The 23,915-nt window shown below is 54.7% G+C and overlaps 2 protein-coding genes across 2 annotated transcripts; both read right to left on the bottom strand.

Annotated features, from left to right (window-relative positions):
• Positions 1-13,131: 13,131 nt before the first annotated feature.
• On the bottom strand, positions 13,132-14,240 carry MIND_01136200 (uncharacterized protein; the record flags this gene model as incomplete). The annotated part of the gene is made up of 3 exons (XM_037367905.1): positions 13,132-13,665; positions 13,716-14,029; positions 14,078-14,240. The coding sequence occupies 3 exons, from the start codon at positions 14,238-14,240 to the stop codon at positions 13,132-13,134; spliced, it is 1,011 nt and encodes a 336-aa protein (XP_037215737.1).
• A 5,329-nt stretch (positions 14,241-19,569) lies between these two features.
• Positions 19,570-20,121, bottom strand: MIND_01136300 (RNase H domain-containing protein; the record flags this gene model as incomplete). Its single annotated transcript, XM_037367906.1, has 1 exon — positions 19,570-20,121. One exon carries the CDS (start codon positions 20,119-20,121, stop codon positions 19,570-19,572), a length of 552 nt encoding a protein of 183 aa, XP_037215738.1.
• Between the last annotated feature and the right edge of the window lie 3,794 nt (positions 20,122-23,915).

The raw sequence follows: 23,915 nt of genomic DNA on the forward strand, positions 1-23,915 counted from the left end.
GGATTGGATGGATCCTCTATGTTGGTTGGGCTCTGCTGTTGTTTTGGTTGTTGTAAGAGTCGTTCTGAACGGCCAGTTGCTATCAACAACGGTCGAGTCGAAACGCCTCCTCGCAGATATCTCCCTAACTGGCCATTCGGGACTCATGCCAGTTCCTAGACGTGCGCTGTACCCATGAAACGAATGAAAACGGTGGTTTTCTATGTGTGTTCCAAAATGCGGCTTATCACCGGCCCCGGCCCCGGCAAGCGAGGATGTCCTGCCCGAGGTGCGGACATCGCCGAGGCGGCCACTAGCAGCGTATGGTCGTGGGCCTTGGCGGGCGGCGCGGAAGCACGTCGCTTGGCGGCCGCGGGTGCTTGAACGCGGCGCCGAGTAGAATCCGGAGTCCGGACAGGGTCAACCGCCGTAAGCAGGCGCACTGTGGGCGCTTCCGGCCCGTCCTGTTGCGTGTGGTGTCGGCCGCACAAGAGTGGCCTGAGTGATTCGCAGGTGCCTGTGGATGTGTGAAGCTACCAAAGAGAGTCTCATTTAATTAATGTGGAATTAGATATCATCGGGGGCTGAGAAGAAACAAAGAACTTTTCCTTTGTTATATTGACTGCCAGTCAACCCGCCGTTGGCTCTGCCTCAAGGTCCGTCAGACACGCTGTCATCGGGCCTGCCCTTCGGCCGTTATATCCCCACCGCCGGTAGCATTACCACCGGTGTGAAGTAACGAGTGCCCTTGAGCCTGTTGATAAGGTCGTTAATCAACGGAAGGGGGTACCGGTTCTTAATCGTCATTGCGTTGAGGGCGCGGTAGTCCTGGACAAACCGAAGCCCTCCGTCCTTTTTCTTAACGAAGAAGACGGGGGAGGCCATCGGAGATTTCGAAGGGCAAATACGGCCTGTGGCAAGTCCTTCCTTGATGAACTCGTCAAGTTCGCGCTGTTCCAGGGGAGAGATCGGGTACACCTTGCAGTTAGCGGGCTTCCTGGGGACGAGTTCGATAGCGTGGTCCCAAGCCCTTCGTTCTGGTAACGTGTCAAAGGACTCCTTGTCGAAGACGTCTTGGAACTCCTTGGCCCAGTCCGGGATCTCCGAAGGCGGGGGGGCCGAGTTACGGGCGAAGGCCTCTGCAAGGCGTTGGGACACTGTACTGCCAGCGCGGATCTCCTCAACTGGGCGAAAGGAGGTGTAGAAGATGCGGTCGCCGTCTTCAAGATGCTCGTCGCCGTCGAGATCTGGTGAGGGCTCCGGAGGGTCGAAGCAGCTCCGAGCTCGTCGTCAGCATCATCTGGGCCAGCGATATCGATAGCGCAAACAGTGGGGAAGGCGCCCGCAAGTAGTCGTGATTTAAGGAGTCGGAGCCGCCGAACCTCGGCGCGTTCGGTCCGCTCTTCGTCACGGCAGGTAGAGCAGCTGCGGGGGGCAACGACTCATTTTCACCTCCTTTGTTTCCCAGTTGATCTCGGGGTTATGCTTTTTGAGCCAGGAGTATCCGAGTATCAGGTCCTGTTTCCCAAGGTGGGTTACAGCCAGCTGAACGCGTTCGGAGTGTCCGTTGTACCGTAGAACGAGGTCCGCGATTTAGCGAATAGACCCAGCATCATTGGGGGTGCCGTCGACGTTGTAGACCGGGATGGGTACTGAGAGATTTCGGACTGGCACATTATTCCGGTTGACATATTCTGTGTCGATAAAGTCCGAGTAGCTCCGCAGTCGACCAGACCCGAGAGGGAGAGCTTGAGCGCGTTCGCAGTGGACTCAAGTTCAAGGGGGAGGTGCAGCGAGTTAACGCCAGGAGCGGCAGAGATGGTATAACTGCCTGGTAGCTTTTTCTCCCAGGCGAGTCGGCGAATCCGAACGGGGGGCTTCGGAGGGGGCAGAGGGTGCGTCTTTCGTTTCAGGCTCGTTGTAGGGCAAGGGAGTTGATTCATCATACAAACAAGTGAAACGATTTATAGACGCGAACGAGGGCACACCAGTCACTCGTCGCGGGGGACAAAATCCTCTGCCGGAGCCTCCGAATGCGCCTCCGCTAAGGCCGCAGTATCGGACAACCGCGCAAGCAGCTCTCCCAGCATCTCATCGCCAAGTTGCTGGATTACCTCGTCGAGGATGTCCACATGGCGGACGTCGGCGGGGAGCGGACAGTCCCGAGGCAAATGGTTGGGGTCGCCGCATCTGAAGCAGGCTTGACGAGGGGCACCCCGAGCCCTAGTACGATCCAGCTCCATAGGGACGGGAGCCAGAGGTACCGGGACGGGGGCGCGGGCCGCGGGCCGCGGGTGGCACAGGCGGGGCCACCGGGCGGATGGGGAACGGAGTTGCCGAACGAGTGATGGGGAAGGCGCCGCGCGGAGCTCCCGAAGCGGTCCGCGGGGTAGCCGTTCCCTTAATGAGCTTCGCTCGCACCAGGGCTTCATATTGTCGGAAAGCCCGAGTGCGCCAGCCCAGATAGTCACGGAGGTCTGGGGGGTCGTTCGAAGAGGTGATGCCGTTGTTGATCAAGGGGTCAAGTCCGTGGCGGTACTTGGTTACCTTAACCAACGCGTCTTCGAAGCCAGCGAGGTCCATCAAGTCCTCGAAGTCGTCGGTATATCCGTAGACATCCCGCGTTCCCATGTGATAACCCGCGCTTTCCAACTTAGCGAGCGCGAGGTCCTGTTCGTTCTCCTCAACGAACCGAAGGCGAAACTCGGAGAGGAACTGGCTCCACCGAGAGAAGGGGAAGGGGTTTTTGCTCCCATGACGCTCTGCCCATTGCTGAGCAGGTCCCTCCGCCATATAGGACATGGCGTAGCAGACGGCCTTTTCTTCACTCGGCTCTCCGTTAACCACGAAGGCCTCCGGGGCAAGCCGAGCGTAGGTTTTGACCGCGTATAGGAAGGCACGGCCGCGTTTGCGATCTCCGTTAAACGCAAACGGGGGGTTTGGTCGTAAGACCAGTTTTGAGGCGACAGTAATGTCACCAAATAACGCATCCGCATCGGGGGCATTCGGAGATGCCGAAGGCGGTTCGGGAGCTGCCGGAGGTGGTGCGGCAGCGGAAGCCTGGGAAGCAAGGTGGGTGAGGATATTGATGAGGTTGTCTAGTTTCGCCTCAAGTGCGTCCATGCGCGCGTCAGCGTCCGGAGCAGCTCCGGTAGACATAGCGGGCGTAAAGACGACAAGAGCAGAGGAGGAGGGGTCAAGTGGCAGGGGCGGTGACGAGGGGGGTACGGACTCATACTCCGAGCCTGAGTCAGCACCAAACCTGGCAATCTTGACCGGTTAATCCCGTAGAGAGTTTCTTCTGCTGTAAGGGCAACCCTGGAGACTCCGACGAAGGCCTAGCAGGGGAGGATCCAAAGCGTGAATAAGACTACAGGAAATACACGGAGGGACCGACCTAGCAGGGGAGGATCCAAAGAGAAGAAACTCTAAGGGTCTGCCTGCTAGGGCGCCAACTATATACTGGTCGTCCGTAACTGCCGACGTAGAGCGCAGAAGGCCTGAGCGGCGTCGCAGGCTCTGTCCCAAGGTGATCGTTGGGAGGGTCTTGACGGATCGGTGATTGTGCGGGCGAAGGAGGCCGTGGACGATGGTCGGGGTGGGTCGGAGCGTCCGAGGGGGCGCCGGTCGGATGCGCCTCGGATGCGTTCGGAGGGTCCGAAGGAGGCCGAAGCGGGGGTTCCCCTGACAATATGACCAAAGAGTGTCTGGAGCAGTTGGAGCTATATGACGCCAATACAAGGTATAGCGAGCGAGTTCGAGTGCTGATACATCGTCGTCGACATATCTAGATGCATCATTCAACGGTTGACCAGAGGTAATCAACAGACTGCATATATCTTCGCTACTTGTCGAAGGACTAGAGCAATCCAGATACAAAGGGTTCGTTTCGTACGAAACCGGTAAAGTCTTCTGACTGTCAATAAGACCATAGGGTATCGGCTGCTGAGGAAATAACGGAGAGACAGGATCAGTTCGTCCTGGCATCAGGTGAATATGCAAATTTTTTCACAAACGTCTCAAGAAAATTTTCAGCTTGTTGATACCACTGTTTGACCCAGCATAGATCTGGTAAAAACTGAAAATATAATTTAGATATAAAACTAAAACGGACCTTCTTCTTTTTCGCGAACGTGCCTCCAGCTATAATAAGTCGGGAAATACAATTTTCTTCAGAGTTCAAGAATTGAAGCAACACTTCAATGTCTTCACGCTCCGCATTGTCATCGTCAAACTGGAGACCACTGACTACTGCTACAACTGGCCTGGTGAGGATTTGAGCATTGTTGTAAGAAAAATAAATATTGTCAGCCTACATATTGAGATGCAAAGGGAGATTGATGGCCTTGAGTGGTTGTGGAGGCAACCCTGCATATATCCATGCAGTGACGGTAAAAATACTTTGCACTGTCTTGACGCCAATTACGGCCACAGGGACGCCAGTCACAGCTAATTGCTTCACAGTGCTGCCATTATATATCTTGATACGCCCGGATTCGTCTTCCAGATATATATCATTATCAGGATGAAAGATACGAGAATTTGCAGTTAACGTTGTTTCGACACCTAGCTTTTAAGGCACAATGAAAAGATAAATGCAATGGTGTGATAGAAGGACATACTCTAGCAGCAGTAATGTCTTCTAAGATGCTTGGTTTGGTACTGCCTTCAACGAGAAGTATCCCAAGAAGTGCAGTGGGTACATAATTCGGGATCTCTGTTACAGGAGGAAACCATACTGTCACGGATAAGACCCGGCCCGTCCGCTCCGGCGCTGGTGTCGGGCCATTGCGGGCCCGCAACACGCAGCACGTGACGACGGGGAACATGCGCCCCAGTAGGAGGAACGCACACGTGGGAGGGGAGGAGTGCTAGGAGGTCAGGAGTAGCACCTGGCCCGCAAGGGATGTACGATCGTCCCCTCTGCGGCCAGGAACGGGAGCGAGGAGGAGGAGGAGGAGAGGCCAGGGTGTCCGATCACCCCCTTTGCGGGCCCACGTATATAAGGCACGATAGTGTACCCTGTACTCTATCGCTTAGATCGTCTAAGAACTACCTTACTCCGTGCGAGGAGACGCTATCGACTCATCGGGCCCGACACGACCCGATTCGAACCTTCGACCACCGACTACGACAAGGGACCGAGTCCACGGGCCCTTTCGGTTTCGATCTACCCTGCCCGCCCGTACTTGCGGGCCCGACTATCCGTCTGTTCTGTTCCGGGCACGCGTTCTTAGGAGAAGTCCTTGCACGGCCCGACCCGCAGTCTGACAGAATCTAAGCGATCCCCCTACACCCGCAACAGAATGGACACCAGGATAGGCAATCAGTTTTGCTAGCAAAACCTGGGCTACTGGTCAAGGATGTTACTCGCAAAACTGGGCAAGCCCAAACGGGATGCTGTGACAGGAAAATGTGACATTCAATCAATTGTGAATATCTCAATGAGTTTGATAGCTATGACTAAGCTATTACCAGATATGGAAAGGCAAATCACCATTTCTTCAGGCCGAAGACCCGGATAAACATCTAGGTAGGCTTGTGATGCAGGGCAAAGGTATACATCCTAATTGGGTTGAAATTGATGTATCTTGACAGAGCCATCAAAAGCACTGATGTCAATCAAAAATCGTTCCACATCAATTACTTTATCTTGATGCCATCAATTCCATCATCAATATCATGATCTAACACCTAAATATGAATAAAATAAGTTTTCAAAAAGTGTGACATTTGTGACCCTTGGGCAGTCCCCCAGGTTTTGTGAGTAACACCCTTGACCAGTAGCCCACATTTTGCTAGCAATTCTGAGTGAATGAGCTGTGGACACTACCACCGTCATAGCACTCCCGGCGTGGGCTACGATAGTGGCTATCGTCATCGCCTCCCTTGCCTACCTATACGGACGCACCCTCGAAGCCCAACCCGTGGTCTTCAACTGTGTCCTCTACGGGAGAAAGGAGCCCGCTCTGAAGTGGGGCACCCCTAGGCAGGTCTCCCTGGACGAACACCATCGGCACATAGAGCACGCCTGCCCGGCCCATGGTGCCGGGCCCGCCGCAAAGTGCCAACGCCTCAACAACTCACCACCCCCGCGTACGGCCGGACCCCGATCCGAATCGTCTCGGACCGCCCCGGGCCACCGGCACACTCTGCCTGATGAAATGAGGCACACCTCCCTCCGTACGAAGGCCCTGGGGGCCATCCTTATTCCTCTCATAATCTGCTCTATTTTAACCTTTGGCGGGGCCCTCGGGCCCCTAATAATAAAATCTCCTGTTTTTACCCACCACACGACGAACGAGCGCAAGACAACTGGTTGATTGCAAAAGTACAAAAAAAACGAACAAAACAAAAAACGAGATATAGTCCGAACCACCACGGGGAAGTCCTATGGGAGGGGGCCGACTTGACGATGCGCGCGAACGACAACAGTCAACGAAAGGACGGGGATACCCGAACGCCGAGACCCGAGTAGACGGGGAACTCCGGCCGATGTCGCCGAAAGACGACCGACGACCCGCCGGAAGCCTAATCCAGGTCCATCATGTCAAAGCTCAGGCCGTCCTGACGGCACACATTCGCATACACCTCTCGTTCAGCGGCCCGACGCTCTAAACCCTCCGGCGTTTCCCAGAATCCCGACCTCTCTCCCTCAGACCGGTGGATAGCCAGGAGAATGGCGCCCAGATAGCGGCACACGTCGGCAACGTCCCGCGATGCTGTCAGGGACTCCAGCGAGTTCACCAACCGGAGGTCTGCGTCTAGAGAACGTGTTATATCCCGTGCATCTTCGGACGCTCCGAGGTTATCCTTGGAGCGCAACAGGGTTTTTACGCGATGAAGGTATCTGAGCGTTTCCCTTCAAACAGTTAATCTGCACGCAGACTCTCTCGGACCTGTTCGGACCCTCCGACCATCAACTCGGATCTTTACCCATTTGGACTTGCGTTTGTTTACTTATATCCTTTAGGCGTTCGCCTTGTTTCCTTTGCCTCGTGTATGTCTTCTCGTTCCCCTTACTTACTATGCCTTTGTACTTAACCCGCAGGGAGATCCTGCGGACCACATCGGATCTCCCTGCGAGGTCATATGCCTTATGCTTACCACTTAGTATAAATACTCATACTCTACGCTCCTGTACTTCAGTTTCGTTATTAACGTTTCTTGCCTCGCTCTCCGCTCTCGTCCGACTCCTCCCCGCGTTCTAAGCCTTATCGCCTTCGGCTTCTCCGAACGTATCCGCGGGAGTTCACGTATTTGTTCAGACTTGCTTTCGGCCTGCAAGACGTGTAGTCGCTCACTCCGATATAGTGTTGTGATAGCCACTCGGTTCTGCTTCGGACTTTCCGTTACTTCCTTTCGGTTCTTGCACGGCACTTAACAGTATAACGAAACTCAACTACTCGCCTTGCCATGTCTGGACACTTTTCCCCAACGACTCCCTCTCCCCAACGCGCGGTTCTGTACGCAGCGCCTCACAACCCCCCTTTGGTTTCTCCTTTGGTTCAAATGCCTTCTCGGGATCGACACTCGCATACGGAGCAAGGCCTACAAGTCCGTGTTATGGCCGACCGTCGTCAATCCCGCTTGTTCAGTCAAGTACCTATTTTGCGCTCTCCTACTCAGTACGTCTCTTCCTCTCCTGGTCCAAACACACAATTCATTGTTCCCCCTCAATTCGCGGTTCCCCGGTATCAAGACATTCCTGTCAATACCGCTCCACCATACTTCATGCCTCAACCTCGTCGCCACTCATCTGATGCTATTTTTTTGGATGAATCGCTCCTCCCTCGGCCCCTCCGTAAATACGCCGACGCTCAAACTTCGCCCCGTCTTCACGAAATTGTGGAGACTAACGAAGGTGTTGGTGGGGGAAATCCGGGAGGTGATGGCGGCGACGGTGGGGATGAAGGTGGGGAACCCGAGGGTGGAAATGAAGGGCCAGGAGGAGGCGGAGGACCCGATACCCCTCCGAACCGAGGCTCTCCCCTTCCGGGAGGTGGCCCTGGCGGACCTGGTGGACCTGGTGGCCCGGGTGGCCCCGGAGGCCCCGGCGGTCCTGGTGGAGGTGGTGGAGGTCGAAGACCTGAGTCTTCTGCGTCTTCAAATCTGAGCGAAGATCGCCAGTGGTTCCGTAACGGTATGGCCGCCCTGATTGACGTTTTGACTGGCATTCGCAATGGCCAGCAACGTCCAACGACTCAGCGGCAATCCCGATCCAACCTTCGGAACCCCGACCCGTTTGATGGCTCTGAATCCTCAAAGCTAAGACCCTTCTTGGCTATTGTTTACCTGCATTTTGCTGAACGCCCTGACGCCTTCCCCGATGATGAATCTCGCATCATCTACGTCCTCTCGTACTTGAAGGGATCAGCACTTGCTTGGTTCGAGCCGGCCATCTACGACGCCGACCCCAACTTCTTGCCAGCCTGGCATAACAACTTTCCAGCTTTTGTTCAAGAGCTGCAAGACCACTTCGGCCCTGTGGACCCCGTCGGTGACGCCGAGACTGCCCTTCGGCATCTCCGTATGTCCTCCGGCGACCACATCTCGAAATACTTGGTCGAGTTTCACCGTCTTGCTTCGCTTGCTGGCTGGGGTCTAGTCGCCCTTCGTTCTCAGTTTTACGAAGGTTTGGCTCCACGGGTTAAGGATGCACTCCTTAATATGGAATACGACACTACTCTCCTCGGCGTCAGCGCGGCAGCTAAGAAAGCTGATCACCGTTACTGGCAACGCGTAGCCGAGAAGAAACGCGAAGGCATGACGTCTGGTAATGCCGGACGCTCCGACTCTTCGAGCTCTGCTCAGAGTTCGAATTCTAACCAGAAGGGTGGTGGGAAGAAGAAGGACAATCATCGGTCCTCTTCGGGAAATTCTGGTTCTTCCTCGTCGTCTAACAACTCGGGCAACAACAACAACGGCAACAGGGGCAACAACAACGGAAAGGGTTCGGGTTCTCCGAATACCTCCAAACCCTACGCCAATGTGCTCGACAAAGACGGGAAGCTAAGTCAAGCCGAAAAGGATAGGCGCAAAAAGAACAAGTTGTGCCTGTACTGCGGCGAAGACGGCCATATGCGGGACAAATGTCCCCATATTCCGGCCAACAAGACGGCTTCTGGGAAAGCGTCGACCGCGGAGACCTCCGGTAAATCCGCAAACACCTCCAACGCTAACGAGTCAAAAAAATAGTTAGCAGCTCTGGCGATACCTCCTCGCACGCCCAGAGCTGCGTTGACTCAGGTGCGATTTCCGAGGTTGTCCTCAACGCGTCCGCTCTTTCCCCTAATGCCCTTTTCCTTGATCTACTCGTCTCTCTAGTTTCTCCTCTCTCTCTCGGACTCTCCCAGCCGTATTCAACCACGGTAGTATCGGACTTAGCGAAGGTAGCCTCGGGTTTCAACATCCTGTTGCGTACTCTTGTCGACTCGGGCTCTTCTCATTGTTTTATATCTTCGTCTACTTGTGAAACGCATCATATTTCCTCGTATTCGATCGCTCCGATTCGACTCCGATACCTCGACGGCTCTTTCTCTCTAATCGATCGGCAAGTCCGATTGCCTATTCGGTTTCCTTCTGGCGAAGTGCACCTCCTGGACTTCTTTGTCACCCGTCTTGATTCTCCCAGTGATTTGGTACTCGGATACAACTGGCTTCACCGCTTCAATCCGTTGATTGACTGGTCGATGGCTAGTATCTCTTTCCGGACTACAGTTATTGAAGATTCTGTGTCGACACACGAGCCTCTGGCTCCTTCTGCTTCGGAAGTTCCGCATCTGCCCCGAACTGTCCCTAGCTCGCACCCTGCCAACCTTCCTCGGGCTCACGACCCAACTTTAACACCTTCGTCGGATCCTATTCCTTATTCCCTTCCCTCGACATCAGAAACCCCCATCTCCGCACCGCTTGTCTCTCTGGTCTCCGCTAGTGCTTTCTCTGCTGTTCTCGCTCAGAAAGGTACAGTTCAGTACGTCCTCCGAATGCAACCCTCGGAGGAAGCACGGGCGCGAGCCGGGTCTGTTGATGAAGACCTCTCGGCTCTTCCGAATGAATACCGGGAGTTTGCTGACGTTTTCTCTGAGTCGGAAGCCTTCAACTTACCACCTCATCGGGAGTACGATTTGCACATCGAAACCGAACAGGGTGAAGTCCCTCCAATTGGCCATATCTACTCGCTCTCTGAAAAGGAGCCTGCGGCCCTTCGGGATTTCCTGGACAAAAACCTTAAGTCTGGCTTCATTTACCCTTCTAAATCGACTCACGGAGCTCCCATACTTTTCGCGAAAAAGAAGGACGGTTCGCTTCGCTTATGCGTTGACTATCGTGGTTTGAACAAGATCACGAAAAAGGACCGTTATCCACTTCCTCTTATCGCTGACCTTTTGGACGCTCCGGGACGGGCCCGAATCTATACCAAACTCGACTTGCGGCACGCTTACCACCTACTTCGCATCGCGGAGGGCGATGAATGGAAAACGGCCTTTCGCTCTCGCTACGGCTCTTACGAATGGCGAGTTGTACCTGAAGGCTTGACCAACGCCCCTGCAGCCTGGCAACGCTTCGTCAACAGTCTGTTCGCAGATTTGCTGGACGTGTGCGTTATTGTTTATTTGGATGACATTCTGATTTATTCGGACGATCCGAAACAACATACGGCCCACGTTCGGGAAGTCCTAAAGCGACTCCGCGCTGCCAACCTTTACTGCAAGCTTCCCAAATGCGAATTTAGCGTCACTACGACAGAGTACTTGGGGTACATCCTCTCCCCCGACGGTTTCCGTATGGCTCCCGAAAAGGTCGCCGCCGTCGTTGATTGGCCTACCCCGCGTAAAGTCAAGGACGTTCAGTCCTTCCTTGGCTTTTGTAACTTCTATCGGAGGTTCATAGACGGCTATTCGGACATTACTGTCCCTCTTACCCGTCTAACGCGTACTAACGTCAAATGGGTTTGGTCTTCTGATTGTCAAAAGGCCTTTGATCATTTAAAGGCTGCTTTTTCTCATGCACCCATTCTTCACCATTGGGTTCCCGGTCGGCAAATCACGGTTGAGACCGATGCCTCCGACTATGCTATCGCGTCTATTCTTTCGATTGACGGCGACGATGGCGACATCCACCCTGTGGCTTTCCGAAGTCGCACCCTCGGACCTTCCGAATTGAACTACGACGTTCACGATAAGGAGCTCCTCGCTATTTTCGATGCTTTTTCAGTGTGGCGCCACTACCTTGAAGGCTCGGAGACTCCTATCGACGTGGTCACTGACCACAAGAACCTCGAGTATTTCTCTTCTACGAAGATACTCACGCGTCGTCAAGTTCGCTGGTCCGAATACCTTTGTCATTTCAACTTGACAATCCGCTTCCGTCCGGGCCGCCTGGGCGGAAAGCCCGATGCTTTAACTAGACGATGGGACGTCTACCCTAAAGAGGGGGAAAAAACGTACCGGCAAGTTAACCCCCAAAATTTGCGTCCTATCTTTTCTTCTGACCAACTATCGGCATCACTACGGGCTACCCTGCTCGAGGACGTTTGTCTTCGCGCAACTGTTGTCATGGACCTCGAAAAACTCCACAAAGACATTCGAGAGCACCTCCGTGACGATCCGGCTGCTGTCATCGGCATTACCGCTGCTGAATCTGGCTCTTCTAACCGCTGGACTCTTGACGAATCTGGGCTTTTACGCCTTGATGGTCGCATTTACGTCCCCTTAACCAACGGGACGTCCGAAGAACTCCGAGTACGTGTACTTCAGTATCGTCATGATCATATTCTGGCTGGTCACTTCGGTCAGAATCGTACTTTGGAACTAGTTCGGCGCGACTATACTTGGCCGGAGCTCCGAACCTTCGTCCGAGTCTATGTTCAGTCTTGCGTTCTTTGCAAGCGCAACAAGAAGCCTCGACACAAGCCATACGGTTTACTCAAGCCGTTACCTGTCCCTCTTCGCCCTTGGCATTCTATTTCCATGGACTTCATTGAAGGCTTACCCAAATCTGGCGAGTACGATACTATCCTGGTTATTGTTGACCGCGCATCTAAGCAAGCGATCTTCATTCCCTGCGATAAAACACATCGACTCCCCGGAGCTGGCACGGCTTTTCCTTATCCATGTCTTTTCGAAACACGGTATCCCCGAACACGTCACTTCGGACCGAGGTAGAGAATTCGTCTCAGCATTCTTTCGATCTCTTGCTATGCTCTTGAACATGGAGATGCACTATACGTCTGGCTACCACCCGGAGGCTGACGGACAAACCGAACGTGCTAACCAAACCCTCGAGCAGTACATTCGCATGTACACTTCGTACCAGCAAGACGATTGGGACCAACTCTTACCCTTAGCTGAGTTTGCTTATAACAACGCTCCTAACGCGTCTACGGGCATCTCACCTTTCTTCGCTAACAAGGGTTATAATCCAACTCTTACGGTCAATGCTGACTTGGACGTTCCGAACATTCCCGCTAGAGACTACACTGTCGAACTTCAATCGCTTCACGAGTTCCTACGCGAACAAATTACTTCTGCTCAGGAAAGGTATAAGGAGACTGCTGATCGAAAGCGGATTCCCCAACCTGACCTGGCAGTTGGCGACTCAGTCTATGTCCTGGCGAAGTACATTCGGACGACCCGACCAACTCCGAAGTTCTCTGAACAATTCCTTGGCCCCTACGAAATCATTGCGAAACCCAGTTCTGCTTCATATACGCTACGTCTTCCAAAAAATATGCGAGCCATTCACCCAGTCTTTCACGTATCTCAGCTCGAAACTTCCATTCCTAACCCCTTCCCTGATCGCGAACCGGAGCCCCCGGCCGCGGTCGAGGTAGATGGTGAAGAACAATGGGAAGTTAAAGAGATTGTCGATTCTAAGATCGATCGGAGATGCCGAGTTAGACTCCGCTACTATGTCGAATGGCTTGGTTTCGAAAACACTGACGAGCAATACTCCTGGGTTGGCGCTGACGACATTGCGGATGCTCCTGACCTTATCGAGAGTTTTCACAAGAAGTATCCTCAGAAACCTGGGCCTGACTACTAATGCCCTTCGGACTCTCCGTCTTACTCCGACTTCTTACTCTTGGTCACTCTGGTCTTTTCGGCACTTGGTTTCTTGCGGTCTTCTATTTACATTGGGCTATTCTATTTACTGCCCTTGTCTTGGTCCCTTGGACGACCCCTCACCCTTATCGGCCTCTCCGCCCTTCTCCGAATGCTTCTTCGACTTCTTCTTCTTCTTTGGAGGCTGCTCAGCCTCGGGTTCGGGGGTCGCCGGCTTTTCCTTGCGCTTTGCCTCCTTCTCGTCCTCAAGCCTCCGCTGCCTGTGACGCTTGTGCTCCATTTCCCTTCTGGCCTTATCCAACCGATCGCGCCAATTCGCATCGTACTCGCGGTCGGTTATATTCAACCGTTCGCGCATGTCGGCTTGGTTCCGGTAAAGCCGAGCCCGCGCTCGGGACCTCCGCGCCTCGTACGCCTCCTGCGATTGATGCTCGGGTTCCTCCGAGCGTTGCCGAAGCTGCCCCGCGACCTCGGTCCTATAAGCCACGTCGTAGTCGAGGAACTCGTAGGCGCTGTTCTCGACGTTGTCGTCGTGGTGGTTGCGCGCCAGCATCAAGATGGCGTTTTGATTGCCATGGGTATACGACAAGAGATTGTCGATATCTTCCTCGTTGTCGCGCTAAAGGTTGGTTAGTACTTCGGATACTCCGTTGACATCCGATAACGCACCATTGCTTGGTTGAACCCTGCGAGCGACTTCTGCGTCGCGTTCAACTCCATCGTCATACTCTTGACGCCCTCGCCGTACACCCCCAACCCATCCTCCAAGTCCTGCACTCTTCGGCGCAGCCGCGCAAGCTCCGAGCGAGAGCCTCCACCCGAGGCGAACCTCTGCTCAAGGAGCCTCCGGCGGGCCTCCTGTGCGTCGCGCAGGTCGCATTTCTGCTTCTGTCGGCGACACCGCGTGCACGCCGGCCCCGGTCCAGCGACGCAGGGCTCCTGCTCTCTGTCCGCCGTTGGTCGACGACTGCAGCGTTTACACTCTGTTGAGTTGGGTTAGTACGGCTCACTTCGGACGATCCGCCACGCACCGACTGGTGGCAGCTCGGCCTCGTTCGGCCCGTCCGAATCGCTGGGTGCCTCCTCTCTAGCCGGCTCCTTGCCCTTGCGGGACTTCTTCTTTGGGGCGGCCTTTTTGCTCGGCCCTTGGTTGTTTTTGTTGGGCGGCTGACGGTTTGGTGCTGCGGACGACATGGGGAAAATTGATGGCAATGGTCGGTTTCTCCGCCGCCTTATATGGTGAAAATTTCGGCAATCACCGGCAGGTCACGTTTTGTTCTAGATGTTTCTATGACTCTCGGGGCGAGAGTCTTAACGGGGGAGTACTGTTATATCCCGTGCATCTTCGGACGCTCCGAGGTTATCCTTGGAGCGCAACAGGGTTTTTACGCGATGAAGGTATCTGAGCGTTTCCCTTCAAACAGTTAATCTGCACGCAGACTCTCTCGGACCTGTTCGGACCCTCCGACCATCAACTCGGATCTTTACCCATTTGGACTTGCGTTTGTTTACTTATATCCTTTAGGCGTTCGCCTTGTTTCCTTTGCCTCGTGTATGTCTTCTCGTTCCCCTTACTTACTATGCCTTTGTACTTAACCCGCAGGGAGATCCTGCGGACCACATCGGATCTCCCTGCGAGGTCATATGCCTTATGCTTACCACTTAGTATAAATACTCATACTCTACGCTCCTGTACTTCAGTTTCGTTATTAACGTTTCTTGCCTCGCTCTCCGCTCTCGTCCGACTCCTCCCCGCGTTCTAAGCCTTATCGCCTTCGGCTTCTCCGAACGTATCCGCGGGAGTTCACGTATTTGTTCAGACTTGCTTTCGGCCTGCAAGACGTGTAGTCGCTCACTCCGATATAGTGTTGTGATAGCCACTCGGTTCTGCTTCGGACTTTCCGTTACTTCCTTTCGGTTCTTGCACGGCACTTAACAGAACGCATTGACGACAACTCCGCGAGGGCACGGGTCCGAGCATCTGGGAAATCCCCGTCGGCCGAATGAACTGCCGATTGTTGCAACAGCAGCACGCCCAACGGCGACAAGCGCTGATCGGCGGGCACCGACAGATCCCCATGCAACCGGCGAGACTCGGTGATAGCCCGATCCAAATCCCACTCCCTCCCGAACCACAGGGAGACTCGAGGGAATGATGGCACCTGGAAACCCATGGTGGGATAAGAAGGGGGGCGAGTCTTACCCGCAGGAATGTATGGCCGGGACGATGCTTCTCCTAACGAGCGATCCGTGAGAGGGGAGGCTGGCCGGCGGAAGTTGGGGCGAGGTCTCGGCGGGGGCCGACTTGATGATGGTGGGGGAGACGGCGAGCGGGTGCGAACTCGTTTCCGCATAGGAGATGGGGAGGAGTCCCGAGAAGACCCTGACAAAAGGACAACCGGGCGGCGATGACGGCCCGACCGACGGGGGTCGGGCTCCGCCCGAACCGATCCTCGTTTGAGCGGGGCAAATAGGAGAATAAGAAGGATCGGTATGGAACCGAGGCGGACAGCCCGACCAGATTGGCGAAGCGGGGATCGGGACGCAGCAGCGCAAACTCGCCATCCTTGACTTGACGCTCCCAAAATTCGAAGGAAAAATCGCGTAGATCCGCGGAACGAGCCTTGTACGCATCTGCAAAAGATCACCAACGCAGACAGGCACGATGGAGCGGGCTGCATGCGTCGCAAGCTCGACGCACGGGACCAGGGAGTTTCTGGGGAGAACTATCTGGGACGCCCCCACACGGTGCATAAACGATCATGAGCAATGCAATACTTGCAGCAAGGGGAAAGGGATCAGATCACTGTTCCCGGTTGGCGAGGGGGCTCTCCCCGGAAAAGTGCCAGCTGTCCAGTGGGTTCTAGACGAGGGGCCAAGGGGGTGCCGAAATCCCGGTGCAACGGGGTGGGCGACGAGGCTGGGGAGAAAGGAGGATCAAGTTCATCCTCTGCCAACTCGTGTTCCGAAGGGTCGATCCCTAGCGAGGATAAACGACGGGGGCCGGCGATCACTTCCACATCCGAATCCGACTCCGGATCAGAGGGGAAGAACAGTAAGGTCGAAACAGGCGGGGCACCGTCATGCTCTACGTCGATCTCCATCGAAGGGGAGGACCGCGCCCGAGTCACGGGTGTAGGGGAAACACGCTTCAACGTCGAGGCCGCTGCCTCGGGATCTTCTGGACCGCTCTCAGGGCTCGGGAATTGGTCGTCCAACCAAGTCGCCAACGGAAGGAAGCTAAAGGAAACGCCCGCTTCTGCCTCATCCAACGAAGGGCCACCCGAGAACACGAACTCGTCTCGAGGATCTTGCAAGAAGACGACCCGGACGAAGGAGGACCACCGGTCGGCGTGAAGAAACGGGCGGAATAAGGGACGGGGGAAGAGGGCCCAGCAGCCGGGCCAACGTATCAGGGCGGGCCATGTTCTCTTGGGGGAAGACGCGGAAGGCGGCCACGTGAGCTAGGATGAGGAATCGATCCGATACGAAGGAGGGAAGGCCGGCCGAGGAGGCGCAAGACAATGCATGCAGGATAAGGCGCTGGACGAAGCCCGTAAGCACACGGCCGGAGGCGAGCAAGGAAGGAAACATACCACCCAACACCACAAGCGGGGAAAGAACGAATCACTGGGGGAAGAAGTGTCGGCAGAGAGGAGATGGGCAAGGAGACCACGGCCCAGTTGTCCGAACAAGGGGCGGATATCCTGAAGGTCCTCGCGACGCCAGACGAAGGAGGAGGGAAACGCATCAAACAAAACGCCAAAGTAAAGGTGGTGGGGCCCGAAGACAACGGGCTGCCACAGACCGGCTTGCATCAGGCGGTCGAACTCGCTTTGCCACAAGATTCGACGGGAAGACGACGGCGACAGGGGCGCGGCAGGGGGGACTGGGAGAGTGGGAGCTCGATGCGAACGGACTACGGGGGCCAACCGAGGGAGCAGTTTGGAGGAATACTCGGCAACTTGCGACAGAGGCAAGTCCTCCAACGGGCGGAGGCGCTCGAACGACTCCCGGTACGACGGGTCTCGCCCTTGCACGATGGGCCAGGAGGCAGGAAACTCGATGAGAGACATAGAGGCAAAGCGAACGAACAGACGACCAGGCTCCAACGACGGGGGAACCATCTGAGGGCCGAGGGGGGGCAATAACCCGGAGCGGTGCAAGTTGGGGGACGACATGAAGAGAATTAGAAGGGGAAGTGCCGGCTTATATGGGGGAACGAACGCGTTCTATATCGAACTCGACCGAGGCGCGCAGCACAGCCCACTCGCAAGCAATATGAACAAAGGACGCGCAAACTGAATTGAAAAACACCTACGATACGCCGCATGTGACCGCGGTGAAACACTTGATAGACAGGAAGAATCGATCTGCGGACGCCACGAGGCAACAGAAGCCGCGGGAGATTAAAACGCGCAGCCGAAGCTTAGCTTAGCTTATGGGCTGGATGGAATTTGCGATTGGAAGGACGAGCTAGAGTCAAATTAACCCGAGAAACCGGGGCGACCAAGCCACGCCGACTCGAGACGAGTCGTTCCTAGGGAGGGGGTGATGTCACGGATAAGACCCGGCCCGTCCGCTCCGGCGCTGGTGTCGGGCCATTGCGGGCCCGCAACACGCAGCACGTGACGACGGGGAACATGCGCCCCAGTAGGAGGAACGCACACGTGGGAAGCACGTGACCGAGAACGACGCGTCGAGCCGTCGCCGAGCCCAACTCGACACAAGGGGACTGGGGAGGAGTGCTAGGAGGTCAGGAGTAGCGCCTGGCCCGCAAGGGATGTACGATCGTCCCCTCTGCGGCCAGGAACGGGAGCGAGGAGGAGGAGGAGAGGCCCGGGTGTCCGATCACCCCCTTTGCGGGCCCGTGTATATAAGGCGCGATAGCGTACCCTGTACTCTATCACTTAGATCATCTAAGAACTACCTTACTCCGTGCGAGGAGACGCTATCGACTCATCGGGCCCGACACGACCCGATTCGAACCTTCGACCACCGACTACGACAAGGGACCGAGTCCACGGGCCCTTTCGGTTTCGATCTACCCCGCCCGCCGTACTTGCGGGCCCGACTATCCGTCTGTTCTGTTCCAGGCGCGCGTTCTTAGGAGAAGTCCTTGCACGGCCCGACCCGCAGTCTGACACATACAGTATTCACGTCTACGTTACAGTGAGCAGGCGTAAGTTATGAGCGTCAAAAACGGGACTCGGACCTTGGTGTGCCCAGGCTTCTTGAGCTCTGGACGCAATCACGTCTCTCAACGCCGATATTCGTGTACTGTACATATTAGCATATTGCCTCTTGAAATCCATCGTGTGAGGGTGAATGATGAAGGGGTTCTCCTTCTGGTAGGCCTTCAGAGCCATAGACATTGTGGCGTCAACAGAGCGATCAACACACAGTCATTGGCAGCCCAGACGTTTTGAGCTTTATAAGTACAAAGCCGTATTACATCATGCAAATCAGAAGATCTAATTGTCGTTGTTCGAACGCTGTGCGTTTAGTGGAAAAATCAGCTTCGGGCGGCGCTGCCCCGAAGCTCGATGATGTGATTACAGGCGGCGCAAAGCGGGAGGAGCCGAAATAGGCGGACATACAGGAAATGTAGCTATGAGGTCCAAGAGATGTACAAAGTATGAAATAAGTAGGGTTTGGAATGAAATGTGGTGGGGGCGCGTAGAAACAACTGGCGAGACGGCAGTGATCGACTAAGGGCCCCTTTTTTTTAGCTCTGAGATGTGCAAGGGCCTTGCAAGGCCCAGGGGCCCTTTCAAAGGGGCCACAGCAAGGGGCCCTTAGGTTAGGCAAGGAAACAAAATACATAAATATATATATTGTGTTTTGATATATAATTGCCTCTTTTATATACCATGATAAGGTATCCTTGAGACCAGGATTCAATTAACCAAGGTCCTTAGACTGTTAGCAAAAGAGGCAAGGACCTTGTGAAAGGCCCCCAAGGGCCCTTATGAGGCAAGGGCCCCTGCCCCCTTGGTCGATCACTGCGAGACGGAGTATTGTGAGATAATAAGTAGTAGACTGACATGATTGGCTTACCTGGCAAGACGGAGTAGATGTGGGTGAGGTCTACCCGTCTGCGCCAGGTGTATAAATATGTGGGTGCTTAGACCAAGTGCAAGCGGCGCTTGAACTGTTGCTGCTTTGGCCGTGGTCAAGGCGTGACGGCTGCGCGGATCGGACCGACTTACCCGTTTGAGCGAGACACTTGCGACCAGCAGCTCAGGTGGCCCCGCTCACGCATTCCCGCTTGCGACCTTAACGGGGAGGTGGGGAATGCTTAGGTAAGTGGTTTGTGGAGCAGTAAGTAGGCTGAGCTCACCTCCAATTAGACTTGAGTAAACAATTGTTTAAACTCGACTAATTGTCGTTGTTCGAACGCTGCGCGTTTAGTGGAAAAATCAGCTTCGGGCGGCGCTGCCCCGAAGCTCGATGATGTGATTACAGGCGGCGCAAAGCGGGAGGAGCCGAAATAGGCTAAGAGGGTAATGTTGAGAGGAGGTTATGATGATGAGGTGCTCGCGGTAGCGCCGCCTGCTCGGAGTATGCCATGGAGGAGGGTTGGGTGTTTGCGGAGGTACACGTAGAAGGCATCTGAGGACCACCACCCAGCCGCCTGGATAATGTGTGGGAGCGCTCCGTCCTCTGCTAGGGCTGTCGCCCCCCCGGCCCTGAGTGACTGGCCAGCAATGTTGGGGTCCGCAAATAAGTGTCGTAAGCGTCGGATGAACCAGGCGCGAGCGGGAATTTGACCGTTTTCGCGGGCCCACAGGTATGGGTTGAGGGGAAGGAGATGATCACGGGACGTCAAGTAACGCCGGAAGTGCAGGAGGGCGGTGGCGTCGGAGATTATGATGCGGTTGCCTTCAAACGCGATGTCGGCTTTGTGAGCAGGCAGCCAGTACTCGTATGAGTGATCGCTCAGAGCAACGCTCGCGCTGGGTGTACTTCCGAGGGTTGCGCAGCCGAGGGTTATCTGGCATCGTGAGTTCTCCAAGGCGGTGGAGTGCGCGGAAGCCTGATAGCAGCATGGCAATGAAGAGAAGGTCGTCATGGGGGGGGGGAAGGTGGTAGGGCCTCGATGGCTTGTCGGAGGTGTTGTGGGGTCAGTGGATTCTTGCGTTTGACCGGGCGGCCGTGAAGGCGCTTGCTTCCCTTCAATGCGCGGGAGACAAGCAGACTTTTCCGCACTTCTCGCATGCGTGGGAAGACGGCTTCAAGCTGGTTGCAGATCCCACATAAGTACGAGTCGACGGAGTTAGGGCTTATGTGAGTGGAGCGGTAGACTACGGAAGTAGGCCAGCGTTTTCTCTGTTGGTTCGGTGGAGAACTTATGAAGTCGGCAGAATTCAATCCAGGAATTGAGGGCGGAGCCGTATGTGCGAGCTGATGAGATGTCAATAGAGGCGTTGAGGGCAACAGCGAGCTCGCGCTCGAGTTGCTCCAAGGTCCAGGCAGGCCGGGAGGGTTGCCTGGACGGGACGGCGGAGGTCATCATTTTCCGGCCACCCCCATCGCATCCTGAGGGGGCTGAAACTTGTTGATTACAATGCCGGGGGCAAGTTCTCGGGCCTTGTCTAGCTGCCCACGAGACAGCGCGTCGGCAACGGAGTTCTTCTCCCCTTTGATGTGGAGGACACGCAGATCGACATTGTGTTTGATGAGGTTGTCGACCGCGCTACGCAGGATTGTGTTATACGGTGGGGTGGCGCAGAGTGAACTGCAAATGCTGACTGTATTCGAATTGTCAGTGAAGATCGTGATGCGGTAGCGAGAAGCAGTGGTTGTGCGAGCGAGCACATTGCTGCAATACCAATGGAGCGCGGAGGCGACGCAAAGAGCCTCAAAGTAAAAGATGATGTCGGATGGTACTCCAGAGGGCACAGGTCCATAGAAACCTAGCAACTGCTCAGGTAGCCAGAAACCCATGCCGCTCAGTGACGCGTCGCAGAGTAGTGTTGCATGTGCATCTGTGAAGGGGTCCCAATCAAGTGCATCGAGCATAAGGGTCCCGCTGGAGGACTGCAGGTGCTGCACAAACCATTCGAGGTCGGACTTGATGGCCTTGTTGATGTAGATCTGTGCGTGTGGTTGCGACTTTCCGCGCATCTTCTCGTACATGTTGGAGAGTGCGGGGCGAAGGAGGAAATACATGTTGAAAGACCAATTGATCCATCCGGCAAGGCACTGGAACTCGTGCAGCGTGTGACGGCGTGAAGTTGAAGAGATGAAGTCGCGAACGGCGCTGATGAGGTCAGATCTGGAGGAAGGGGGGAGAGGCTAATCGTCATAGCGTTAGGGTCGACTTCGAAACCTATGATGGTTAGAGAAGATCCGTGAAGCTGTTTCTTCTCCTTATGAGGGATTCCCAGTGAGTCCCAGAGCTGAAGAAGTTTCACCTGTTTCGCAGGCATCAACTTATCATACAGGGCATAGTAGAGGAGGTTGTTGTGGTATTCCCAGCCAAATGTCAAACCCTGGGTTCAAAAACCCTTTTTCTTCGCCTTTTGAAACCTTTTATTTTGGCCCTGGTTGATAAGATAAGACAAGGAGGAGATAAGATGGACGATAAGATGGTGATTGGATCATCAGATGTCGATGCTGATGTTGATTGACAGCGTGGAGTTGGACATGAGGCAAACAGCACGTAAAGGCATGGCTAAAGTATGACGTCATTGCCTCTCGTATTAGGCATGGTAAACACATGGTAGTAGTGTATATAAGTAGAGTAGATTTCGTCTTGTACCCCAGTCTTCAAATTCCATCATCTTTACGATATCTTTTCACGGTGCTTCTTGCTTGCCTTCACTGGCCAACTGGCATCCTCTGAATTAGGTGTTGTTTGTGACATAATTCGAAGACTACCCTCTTACCCTCGTACCTTCCTACCTCCTACCACCTACCCAAACCACTCCCCTACCCCGAAACTATCGCCAATTTTCCTCCCATCCCTTTCCCACACCTCTTCCCTTCTGCTTTAGGTCGTCTGCTCTAGGTCCTTTTGCTCTAGGTTCTTTTCTTCTTGGCTAGGTACACTCGGAGACAACAATCCAAGGGACCCACTCGAGAGGACACACGCTCCGTACTTGCAAGAGAGACGTCTGGCCCAACCCAGGTGCTTTCGTAGAGTCATAGCTGCTACAAGGAGCGCAGGGGCAATCTTCGGAGAACCCTAGTTCGTCCAGCGGGGGTGTGTCGTAGAAGGCCCCGGTGGATTCCTCTCACGCAACAGGTCTCTTGGACCCCCGACAACGGACTCTCCGGTCCATCCTCTGTGGCGCTCTCCGCGCTTTGATCCCTGACCTCTCGTCAGGGGCTCCTTCTGAGGAGTCTTCAAGAAATTCTACACCCCGCTCTCTCTCCCCTATCCCCTCTCCATTCAACCACTTTTACCTCGACTCTCTTCCTCCTTCCCCAATCTCCGCCTTGGCCACTCTTGCCATTGCTCCTACCCCCGCAACCGTACCCCAACCAACACCTGCACCCGCACCCCAACAACCAACCAACATGTCTCGTCGTACTTGCGAACCCCCCCTCCTCTCTTCTCTGGCGAGAAATCGCTTTGGGAAAATTTCTACGATTCCGTCACAACTTATATTGCGGCTTACGCTGATGCGCTCGATACGGATCATAAGCGAATTTGGTTCTTGATCTCGTACCTTCGATCTGCAGATGCTTCCGCATGTACGGCAGCTGACTGGGTGCGCAATTGGAAAAAGTGAACCCTTAAGAATGGTGTGCTTGCGGCCACCTATACATTCGACGATCTCATCGCGGAGCTGGAACTCTCATTCAAGGATACGAACATCGCACAGGCAGCGCATCTGAAGCTGACGACTACTCGTCAAAATAAGATGTCGCTGACCGACTTCTTCCAGTCTTTTGAATTGCTGGCAGAACAGGCTGGCTATAGTCCCAATGCCAAGCCTTGTGCATACGACGTTCCTGATCCAGCTTCTTGAGGAGTTAGTCAATACGGAGATCACTGGTCCTATCTATGTGGGAGGCACTGCCCTGCCCAAAACCTATTTAGAATGGAAAGAGCGTCTGATGCAGATCGACGCGAACTTGTCTCGGAACAGGCTGCGTTTGGGCCGCCGCGGACAGACGTTTGGTTTCATACCTCAATTCCAACGTACTCCGCCCGCCGCCCCACGTGCCCCAGTACCGCAAGTGACTACGCCTGCCAAAGACCCCGATGCCATGGACGTCGACCGCACTCGACAGAAGTGGAAACCTCTGCACTGCTTCAACTGTGGCAAAATTGGCCACATTAGTCGCAACTGCCCGGACCCCCCTCAGAAGAAACTCAGCGTTAGGGCCTTGATGGCTCAAGTTGATGAGGGCGACAAGTTCGATGGCACGTTAGCACAGTTGATCCAGAAGTTGCGCGAGGCGGGTTTTTAAAGCGCTCCTCTCCCCTGGCCAAGGAGACGGAGCGATCCGAAACTATTGATTCGAAATATAGACGTTATTCCCCTCTCAGTAAATTAAATGCGACTCCCGATATGCCTGCTACGGACTCTTTTTATGGTACCGACTCGGACTCGTTACGAAAGGACATACATGAATTCCTTTACAACTCTCGTCGTATCCATGTTTTGCAAAATCAGAATCGTCTTCATAACTTAAAGGAACAAAAGCATGCTGAGAAAGATGAGTGGTGGACTGAGTTCCAAAAGGCCTGCGGAGAAAAAAACCGCATCAACAAAGACTGAGAGAGGAAGTGAGGAGGCGGAGGCTGATGTGACTGTACCTCCAGTCCCAGCGCACACTAGGGTTCGAGACTCTATCCGGATGCAAGAGGCTGCTGCGCGACAAGCTAGAACCAAGCCAGATCGTCTTAGT

The sequence above is a fragment of the Mycena indigotica genome (genome assembly GCF_014461135.1).
Source record: "Mycena indigotica strain 171206Taipei chromosome Unknown Mind.scaff0010, whole genome shotgun sequence".
Classification (NCBI taxonomy): Eukaryota; Fungi; Basidiomycota; class Agaricomycetes; order Agaricales; family Mycenaceae; genus Mycena; species Mycena indigotica.